This window comes from Akebia trifoliata, chromosome 8, assembly GCF_017979445.1.
Source record: "Akebia trifoliata isolate Shusen 1 chromosome 8, ASM1797944v1, whole genome shotgun sequence".
Lineage (NCBI taxonomy): Eukaryota > Viridiplantae > Streptophyta > Magnoliopsida > Ranunculales > Lardizabalaceae > Akebia > Akebia trifoliata.
In genome coordinates, this window is record NC_141382.1 from 46,866,895 (window position 1) to 46,877,951 (window position 11,057).

An 11,057-nucleotide genomic window follows, 5' to 3' on the forward strand; every position below is an offset into this window, starting at 1 on the left:
CATCATAAACCAGTAGTCTGTTCTAGGTTTTCTGCTAAATTCTCCACTAAAATTAGCTGATCAGTCTTCGTTCTCCTTCGAAATCTCAAAAATAAAAAATGGCGAACTTTGCTAAAGAGATTAAAGAAATCGAAATTGTTCTCTCTTCGAATTCCATATCAGACAAATCCTTCGCTTACTCAACTCTTCTTCACCTTCAAGAACAATCCACTGTACACTCATCTGCAATAGAAGCCCTAGCGACACGTATTCGCTCTCTCCTCTCTTCGATGATCTCAGATGCCTTTGATGACGACGAAGAAATGTAAGTGCCAGTGAGATTTCTTCTTCTTTGATTTGAATTTCTATTTCAATTATCTAAATTTCAAGAGATAATGTTGTTTCTTTTTTTATAATTTTTTTTTTAAATTTCAGTGCTGCTCAGGCTTTGAAGTGTTTGGGTTTCATAATTTACCACCCATCCCTTGTTGCCACTGTTCCCGGTACATTGCCCCATTGATATTCTCTCAATTTCATGTGATTTTCTGTAAATTGGATTAAATCTATGTAACTTTGCAAACCCATGTTCTCCTTTGTTAGGTTAACCTCACTGTTTGTGTTAGCTTAGTTGTGTGTGTGACAAAAGAGGATTCTAAATCATCTTTTTTTTTTTTTGCTGGGTATTGTAGATGAAGTTGCTAATTCTATTGTGGAATCTTTGGTGAAACTAATTACAACAACCAAAATGAAGGCAAGTTTATTTATTTATTATTATACAGAAAATTATCTTATTTTTAGGTTTACTAAATAATTTAGTTTTGATGGTATTAGATTATTTTTAACACCCTGATTGCAGGCTGTTTGCAATTTAGGAGTGTGGTGTATTTCTATTCAACAATTGAATGGGTCAATTCTAGCTTCCCATTTTCACTCATTATTGAGGGCCGTTATTTATGCCCTTGACAATCCTATTGGTTCACTATCCATAACATTTGAGGCAATTCAGGTATTATTACTTGGTCAATGTTATTCTCTATTTTCTAATTTACTTGTTTGTATCAATAATTCATATTATTACTTGTAGACATTGTTGCTATGTTTGGAGTTGCTTGTAGTTGCCAGAGATGAGAAAAGAAAGTATACAACTTTGATGGTGGGCTGGTTCTGCTAGTATATTCGTACAGAGGATTGTAACCATTGGACTCAATATATAGGCTCAATTATTAAAATGGAGCCATATATAATATTATTTGGTACCACCCAAGTGGTGGAGCAGTGGTCCAACACCTTGTGTTGCTTCTTGGAGATGCAAGATCGTGTCTTTCCCCCTCCCCCCCTCTTGATCATATCCGATATGCCAATTCGTGGTGGCTGGGTGTATCCAGAGGGTCTTGTCCTACTTCCAATGGGGGTGATGGGGAGGGGTGGGGACACCCTTAATGTTATTTGGTCTACATAATTATATCCCTACATGTTATGTAATGAAGAATTCTAGGGTACCTATTGTGTAGAAGGCAATGGTGTACCATCCAGGGGCAGAGCCAGGTTTTTTTTGTAGTGGGGCCAAACTATAGTTAATGTTACACTTGAAGAGCTTGAAGATGAATAGTTTTGGGGAGAAATTCAGATGTTTCTTGTTATAAGTTGAAGAAAATGATATTTAGGTCATTTCCAATTAGTCTATGAGAGAAGGCCCAGTTAAGAGGCAATTTTATCTTCAAAAATTTGAAAGAGGAGGGGGGGCAAATATTGGAGGGAGATGAGGGTGTGGAGGCAAATAAGGCATGTAATTAGTTGAAAATAAGGGTTATCTCAAAGTTCTGTGGGGACAAGTGCTCCCATTGCTTCCTTACTAGCTCCTCTCCTGGTCCCATCTGATTGGAAGCACACGCATGTGGTTGGCCCCCTTTTAGTGGTTCTCCGAATGGGATCCATTCCTGAAAATCAACCAAATTGGTTGACCTTCTACTCTACTGATTTCTTTCTTTGGACTATTCTTGTTATTTTTCTTTTAGCCATAAAGAACGGTAGGGGTTGTTTTAGCATTGAATCAAAGAATATGCATATGTTTTACAGCACTAAAACTAACAAATTAGCAAAAAAAATCACCTAAACAATCATTATAAGAGCAATGAGGCTTTATGGACTTCTAGTCTATGTTTGTTTCAAGATGCTGCCTTGTGCTTCACTGTCCCTACTAACCGTTTTGATCCATCATGAAAGGCTGTGATAAAGTTGGCAGCTCAACTAGTTGAAAAGATGAGAGATACATCAAATATATGGGCTCCTCCAATATATAGAAGACTTCTTAGCATTGATAAGAGGGAAAGAGATATGACAGAAAGATGTCTTTTGAAGATTAAATCTATTATATTTCCTCCTCCCTTGATGCTTTCTAAGGTATTCCTTGCTTTTGAGTCTTTAATAGAAAATTTCCATCTCTTGTATGCCACTACATTTTAGCTTGTTTCTATCACTAGACCTTTACAAGAAACGAGTCTATAAATGCTTCATATTTCTTTCAGAGTTTCTAAACATGCTTCGTATTGCTCCAACAGACCCTTGTTGGAGATATTAAGAAAAAATTGCTTTCAGAGATGAAGGAAATGGTACAAAACAATGGGAGAAAGGTTCATGCCGTTCAAGCGTGGGGATGGTTTATCCACTTACTTGGATCCCATGCCTTGAAGAACCGGCATTTGGTTAATGAAATGCTGAAAATACCTGAGCTGACATTTTCTGATTCTGACCCACAAGTCCAGATTGCATCTCAGGTATTAGAACTCCATTCCATTCTATCTGATTAAGTGTTGATGTTGGGTTTTGAAATATGTTCACTCTTAGTGTACAAACAGGTTGTGTAATTGCATCCACAGTCACCTAATTCTCCGATTTATTGAAAAAGCCGTGATTAAATCTTGAATTTTTTCTTCTCCGATTTATTCACAACTTTGTCAATAAATCATGAATTTTACAAACTTCGCATGATCATGTAATGTTATGACCATTTAATCTAGCAGTTTTTTGGATGTTGAGTGTAAAGTATGGTGTACTATCCAACAAAACACATATAGATTGTATCGTTAGGACAATCCAATCAGGTGACCTTTGGCCTAGGAGACCATTTAGGTGGAAACCCATTAAATGGTGTGACCTGACCGTCTCTATATATGCTCTGAAGGTTTCTTGCCTTGAAGGGGTGGTCAAAAGGGTGGACCTCAAGGCCCAGGTGTTTTCTAGATGAAATAATTGATTGTCATTTTTGTGCAGGTTGCCTGGGAAGGTTTGGTTGATGCACTTATTCACCCACCATTTGAACCTCCAGAGAAAAATACGGTTCTAGGGCATGGTATTCAATCATTTGGGATTGTGTCATCGGGTACATGTAAAGGGAATGATATTGAAATACGAGCAGATGGCCTTTCAAAAAGTATAAGGCTCATAATGACACCTTTGGTAGGAGTCATGTCAAGTAAATGTGACATATCCGTTCGCTTATCCTGCCAGAACACATGGTGCTATTTGCTACATAAACTTGATATCTCAGTTAACTGTCCCTTAGTTTTAAAAACTGTATTGGAACCAATCTTTGAAGTAGTATTCCAAATTGGGCCCGATAATAAGAACATCTTGCTATGGAACTCCTGCCTAGATCTTCTTGATGAGTTTATTTCAGAAAAAAATAGAGATGGAGAGTACGACTCAAACTGTAAATATCCGTGGAAGGATCGTCCAATTAAGTGGTTGCCTTGGGATCTTGGTAAGTTAGATTTCGATTTAAAGATGATTAGTGTTCTCATGAATCAAGGGTCAGTGACAACTATATCCCCCGAAAGTAGAGGTTTGTCCTACAATGCTGCCTTGAGGATCTCCAAATCTGTTTTGAAGGGAATCCAAACTGAGTTGAAAAAGTCCTCCATTAATTTCAATGAGATTATGTTGTGTTTGAACACAATTTTAAGTTTAACAAAACAGGTGTGTGAGAATGTAACTTCGAAAGACTTTGGCACCAATGACTTCTTATATACTTCCCTTCTGTTTATTGAGACTGTCACAGAGGAGTTAGAACCTTCCCTACTGGCATCCCCTCTTTACAAGGTTGCTTTAGACCTCAAGTACATTGATGATTTGCAATCGTTTAATGATGTTGAGTATCTTGATATAATCGGGGTGAGCTCTATCAGTTATATGGATTTGGTTTCACCAATTGTTTATCTTAGCATGCTCTATCTCTACATGGCATCTCAATCAATTTCAAATGTATCTCAAATGGAGATTATTCTACATGGAGTGAAGAATCATTTAAATTTTATTTTATCCTCATGTGATCCTTTGGAGAATCTTTGTGCCATTTTCGGTTTACTGTATAAGCACAAGGGATTCAGCTGGTTAAAGATATGGATGGTGATTGCAAATGCCCTGAAAGAGAAAATTAATGGTGTCAAAGATATTTCGTTTTTGAAAACTGAGACTAGCAGTAATGGTTACGTGGTGGTCTGTTGGTTCTTGGCCTACCCGATTATTGTATGTCTTTGCCCTCCGAAGCTATTGAACCTGATGAAAACCAGTAGCTCCTCAGAAATGTGTCTGGTTTCTTCACAGAGAGAGCTTGAGCTTGAACATGTTATTGAAGTTTGGAGGTCACTTTATGAGTCTGTGAGTTGTTCTTCACAGTATGAGTGTTCCACCATGAATGGTCTTACTGAGGACCTTTGTGGTATGTTAACTAAAGTTTTTAATGAGAATACAAGTGTTCCAAATGGCGACATTGAGCCGTTTTTGAAGGACAAGCACCAGAAAATCATTTATCTCCCTCTATTTGGTGAAGTTGCAATATGTTTGTTGAAACGGATCCTGGTTTTGGATGATACTGGTTTAGGATCAAAACAAAGCAAAAATAAAGAGAATGGAGATTACTTCCGATCTAGTGGCATAAAGAATAGCTTGGAGTTCATTGCCAGGTTAGTGTGAATATTGTTTGAGTCAAGAAACCTGCTATTTTGATTCTGCTTAGGAATGTCGATAAGTCTGTTGGGTCAGAAATCAAAATTCACTAGTCCCAGGAAAATTTACGTCACCTTGCCAAACAAAGATCCATTAGGATTGCTTAGCCCAAAAAAAGGGACCCATTAGGGTTCAAATACTCTATGGAATAGCTATTACCACTCATAAATTAACTTCAAAACCTAATATATGTATACTTGCTAGTTCTGAAAACATGTACTTGTTTGAGACCAAAACCAAGGGGCCTTACTGAGATTTGAATGTCGATATGCATGATTATCATTTAATTGTTGTTTTCCTGTTATATTCGTATCAATTTGAAAATTTTCCCATGCTTCCAATTCACACATAACTGTAATAATATTTCACTCTGTTGTAATACAGATTCCTGAGGCTATCACTGGATTCTACAAAAGTGACCGACAAACTAATCATTTCAAAGTAAGTCACTAGAGCTAGTTTTCTACTGTTCATGCTTATGTTCTGTACATTATCTCAATGTGTTTTTATTTCATTGCGTGTTAGCATTGCAGGGTCTTTTCCTCATTGGCATGCTTTGTTGGTCGTCTTTGCTTGAAGCAAGATATTCTTTTATTTGTGGAGGTTTGTATTTCTCACTTAACAAAATGATTACAGCAGAAGTTGTCGAGATAGTGAGTAAATTTATACAACCCCTAATGCGTAAGGAAGCTCTACCACACCATTGTGGTACACATAGCACACATATAGGGTGGCATGAGACACACTATGATGGGTCCTGCAATTGTTCTGTAGGCTAAAAATTGACCAGATATGCTAAGAGTCATCGTATGCTGAATAGTGCCAAAAAGCAAGCTTCCATGGTTAGGACGCAAAAAAGTCTTGGATGGGATCCTTGGACCTGCCATTCTGTATTGCACGTACTTATTCTTTATCCATGATAAACTAGACTGAACTTGGATTTTATCTTGAAGAGTTCTTCCAATTATTTAGGATCATTATCTTGCTGAACCAATAGAGATTCTTTGCTATGCAACTCATAATCCATAAGGAAGCTCAGCCACCCCATTACCAAGCACATGGTACACATGCAGGGGTGTGGAACTCCGACTTGTAGTCTTCTAGACCAAAAATATAACATGGGTGAGTGATCGTAACTATCACACATATTGTTTTAGATGGTACGAAACAGAATGCAGAACAATGCAAAAAAGGATCCGGCCTAAATGGTTAGGATCATCTAATGTAGTCTATTTTCAGGTTGGGACAATTGTTTTGGGGTTCTTAAAGCTGCTCAAGATCATTATAATGTGAAAATAATTAGAATTCCTTCTACTTGTAATAATTATTTTATGCTTCTTGCAGGTAATTTCTGATCCCCTAGTTCAGTGGCTGTCTACCAATGCTATATATGAAGAAATGCAGGAAAAAAGCGTTATTTGTCAACTTCAACGCTTCTGGTCCAAGACTCTTAATTGTTTGCAGAAGAGTCGACCTCCTATCATCTTCGATTCCTCCCTACTAAAAGTCCAAGCACTCATCCTGGCGGCAACCCTCGATCACCCAAATTCAGCCATTTCAGAATCAACCATTATCTTCTGGAATCATACATATGGTTATCAAATGAAGTTAGATTACCCTCAAAGCTTACTTCCAGTCCTTGACAAGCTGTCAAGGTGTGGAAGAATAAACCTTCACAAGAAAAACCTATCAATAGAAGTGGTCAGTGCTCCACAGAGATATAGGGTGGCCGCAACACAGAAGAGGAGCTCAAAAAGAGTAGCATTCATGGTGGATACGGGGAACGATCTTGAGATTACTCATATATCAGTGCCAGGTACGAAAAGGAAGAGATTAGAGCTGACTGAGCATCAGAAAGAGGTGAGAAGAGCACAGCAAGGAAGGGAGAGGGACTGCAATGGACATGGTCCCGGGATCCGGACCTACACTACTGTTGATTTTTCTCAGGGGAACGAGGACTCGCAAGAGAGCCAAGAACTCCGAAACCCAGAGTCCATCCTAGAGATGTTGAAAAGAGTGCGGTAACTTGTATTTTTGCAAGATTTGCCATGGCAACACGAGTTGTCTCAGTGTGTTGGGTATTGTATGTATTTACAAATTATTGTGTAAATTATCATGTTTTATTATAATGTTACGTTGTTTTATCTTGTGTCTTAAATTCTGTGAAGTTTTAGGTTCAGTCCTGATCCTTCAATTGATGCCAGCACTTGGTTGGGATTCTGTAGCCAATTGTCTCAACAATCTAATGAGGACCATTTAACAATGCTCAAGCCTCCAAGGGTTGTGAATCGGCCGGGCTGGCTCATGACATGACCTGGCCTGCAAATTGGATCAAATGTAGTTGGGCAGGTCCTGGACCGACCGAGCCTTCTTAAAAATGGGTCGGTCTTGGGTTAAATGATACTGAGTTTAGCTGGCATGATCTTTAAAAGTTGTGCATGAGCTTAATGGAGAGTTGGATTCTCATTTGGTGATTTCTAGCCAATGTGGACTGTCCAAATGATGGGCCAAACTTTTCATAGGCCGAAAACTGAAGCACTTCGGGCAAATCCTAACCATTTGATTGCAAACTTTCATAAGAAATCAAAAGATAAGTTGTTCAAAATACCTCCTTGGAGGATTGTAACAAATAATTTTGGATTTAGGTTGCTCAATATTCCATTAATCTGATAGAGGGATTGGCTTTTCAGCTAACCCCATTTTGAAAATGGAATGCTACAACTAGAGGTCCAAGCTCACCTTAAGGCAGGAAGCATTAGAAATATGTGCCAATGCAAAGCCATTTTCTGGGGGTGTGATCTACACGTACATGCCCCTCACTGTTTTGGTGAATAATTGAGATACCCCTTGACCTTGGGAGACTAGCTAAATGCCCTAGTCTTCAACCTATAGTCAAAATCCTAAATGTGGAACCAGCATGTCATTGCATCCTAACAGCTCATCTAGTTCAAAGATATCAAGCACCAACCAAATTACTTTCTTTGAAAAATCCAATAGATTAGTGCATTATTTTAGTTAAATAATCAATCTTGCTGATTCTCGTGTTGAAATGTTGGAATAGATGATCAATCCTTTTTTGGTTTTATTCTTACCTTTTTCTCATAGAAAAATAAAATATTTATGAGTCCAAAGATTCCAGACAGAAATCAATCCTATCAACATAGACCACATGTTGTGGTGGGAGAAGTAGACAAACAAAGTTCATGTGCCAATGCCTAGAAGGTCCCTACCCTAAGCCATGTCTTATGTCTTCTTCCAAATTTTTTCTCTGTTTCTTTTTGGAAAGATATGTAGGACAAGAAGATAAAGCTGTGAATCACTCAAAACATTGCGGGTTTCTATGCTTGCTATAAATATATGATGGAACATGTCTAACACACAAGTGGTTAGCTACACTGATTTAATAGTCTAGATCAATGAGTTACTATTGATCAACAATAAAAATTGGTCTAATTAAGGATGGAATGCTTAGGTTATGAACTGAGGGGACTCTATCTCTCTCACTCACACACACACACCACACACACACACACACAGATTAGACACTAGAGTGCAATAAATGGAGGCCTATGGAAAGGAAGAAATTAAAGGTTATTGTTTTTTGACAGAAATAAGCAGTTTTTTCATGAAGTGATCATCAGTATCTTTGATTTCTTGTTCTTCTGTGCAAGTGGTTCAAAGAATTCTGACATTTATTCTTTGAAAATTTAGTTTTAGTTGGATACTGTGATTGAGGAGGATTAATTAGATTGGATTGTTCCTGCATTTTTATTTTTTCATGGTTTTATCTTTTCTGTATCTTTTTTTTTTTTAAATGGGTGGGTGAGATGGGCTTGAAGTTTTGAATCCACCACTTTAAGGTTGTTTTGCAATATGTCTACCAACTGAACTCACTATGTGAAAATTAAAAAATTTGACAAGAAAATTCAACGGGCCAAAGCTCACAAATTTAGAAAGCTAATTTTGATGGCGTATGGCCATTGGAATTTTTTATGATCCCCAATTTGATGCTTAGAGCCATCAAATTTCTTTCATCCTTCATTAATTTAACAGTTTCGGTCCATCGAAAAAAAAATTGACAGACGCCTTGGGCCGTCAAATATAGATATTTAGGTAGGCTTCCTTGAGCTCCTACTTGTTTTTCCAATTTTTTTTTCCTGTATTTATACTTATAAAAGATGGGAAAATTTTCATGCTCAAGTGGTCCCAAGTACAAATTTAGAGGAGAATGACCTCTATTTATTAGTGTTATCTTCACATTCCCTTTGGAGCAACGCTAGTCACAGGCTATCAAATTTATTTCCTTGATTCAAGCATCAAATAATGAAACATAAGCTCTCCAAGAAACCAAGCAACCAATAACCTTAGACTTAGAGCACAACAAAACAAAAAAACTAAAAAAGAAAAGAGAAGAAAAAGAAAGAGGAAAGCAGCCTTGCTTGCTTGCCTAAGACAAACAGTGGAGCAACAATTGCATAGAAACAAATGTGTACAATAAAACCAGACACAAGGGAAGAAAAAAATAAAATAAAACATCAATGGTGTTGACATCCTTTCATGTCAATCTCATTCCATGCATATCCATCATCAATCTACCAATCTGCAATCACAAAGATAATAAAATCTTGTATATGAGCATACATAATCTAAATATCAATTGCATGTAGAATTGTCAGAAGATGCAAATACAGATTTGAAATTCAATCTTCTACTGTGTGTGTGTGTGTGTGTGAAAGAGAGAGAGAGAGAGATAGAAATGTGCTTCATTCTACTTTGAAGGCTACTTGTATTGTTGTATTTGCAAAGTGGACTGTTTTAGAGACCATTTAAGATGTGCTTTTGGAAAACAGTTATTTTTTAGGTAATTATATTAGAAGTTTTGGAATTTTATTCTTAAGGCTAATATCCTAGAAGTAGAAGGAATTTTAGTCAGTAATTAAAAATGAAATGGCATTTCTATATATAAAAAAATGACTTTTGGCCATTTTCGCCTTCGAAAGTAGAGCCTTTACCAAACAAAATTTCAAGCTAGCAAGTGTTTTTCGGGGGTCAAAAAACCGGGAAATAGCCACCAAAGGCTATTTAGATTTGAGTCGTTCTAAATTGACTTCCTTCCACGTTGTGCTCAAAACTGCAGTGTCCAGAGAACCCTAGATTTTCCCCGAGATACAACTTAAAAAACTATGGTTCTCTGGACACTTCCACGTCAGCACAGTGTCGAAGGAAGTCATTATTTCCTTGTGACTAGCTACAATGTACGTAGAAACACCACAAGACAGACATATTGGTTAATGATATTGAATATTATCTAAGCAACCTAAGCTTGATATATTGTTTCAAATTAGGGTTAGGGTTTAAGAAAAAGTGTACCTAAGTTGGATTTAAATAGTGCAAGTGTAACCAGGAGGAGGTGTCTTCCCACAAGTGAGAAGAAGTTGAAGAGCAAGTGGAACATAAAGATTCAGATTTAGGAGCTTGATCTTAAGAGCAGTGCACAAGCAAACTGCAGCTTCAATCTCAACAAGTCCTTGGAGCACTGGGCAACACTCATTCACTGCTGGGTCTCCAAGCCCAATGTGCACTAACCCACCTAATAGATCAACACAAGCACCAAGCTTTAGTGTGTCAATGGGGCACGTCTCCGTCGTCGGAGGCGACGGGCAAGGCTTTCCAGTGGGTGGTTTACCGGTCACTGGTGGTAGTGTCACGGGTGGTTTTCCGATCACCGGTGGGAGTGTTACTGGAGGGAGTGTAACGGGTGGTTTTCCGATAATAGGTGGGAGTGTGACGGGTGGTTTTACGATGGGAGGGAGGGTGATCGGTGGAGTAATGACGGGAGGGAGAGTGATGGGACCCTTAGGAGGTTTTACTCTGGGGGTCTTGGGCTTGTGAGGGGGTTTGGAGCAATATCCACAGCCAAGGATGGGAGTTGTTGAGGATATGAAAAGCATGGAAATTAGAAGGAGAGCTGAAACCTTAGAGGAATCCATGGTTGTGGATTTCTATCTCTCTCTCCTACTTAGCTGAATGAATGAAGAGGAGTTGAATTGGGAGATATAAGAGTAATAGATGAG

At 38.0% G+C, this 11,057-nt stretch overlaps 2 protein-coding genes across 3 annotated transcripts; one reads left to right on the forward strand and one right to left on the reverse strand.

The window, feature by feature from the left end:
* LOC147397265 (uncharacterized) lies at positions 1-7,190 on the forward strand. 2 transcript variants are annotated; one of them, XM_086452795.1, is made up of 10 exons: positions 1-304; positions 415-482; positions 669-730; positions 836-985; positions 2,203-2,379; positions 2,538-2,753; positions 3,250-4,940; positions 5,368-5,424; positions 5,517-5,586; positions 6,328-7,190. In XM_086452795.1, exons 1-10 carry the CDS (start codon positions 99-101, stop codon positions 7,006-7,008), a joined length of 3,378 nt encoding a protein of 1,125 aa, XP_086308921.1. In that variant the 5' UTR covers positions 1-98; the 3' UTR covers positions 7,009-7,190. The 2 variants fall into 2 exon arrangements, with proteins under 2 accessions (XP_086308921.1, XP_086308922.1); XM_086452796.1 differs by having other exon boundaries at positions 5,509-5,586; positions 6,328-6,466.
* Positions 7,191-9,268: 2,078 nt separating this feature from the next.
* Positions 9,269-11,057, reverse strand: LOC147397266 (uncharacterized). The gene is made up of 2 exons (XM_086452797.1): positions 10,354-11,057; positions 9,269-9,583 (listed from the first exon to the last, which is right to left on the reverse strand). Exon 1 carries the CDS (start codon positions 10,971-10,973, stop codon positions 10,365-10,367), a length of 609 nt encoding a protein of 202 aa, XP_086308923.1. The 5' UTR covers positions 10,974-11,057; the 3' UTR covers positions 9,269-9,583; positions 10,354-10,364.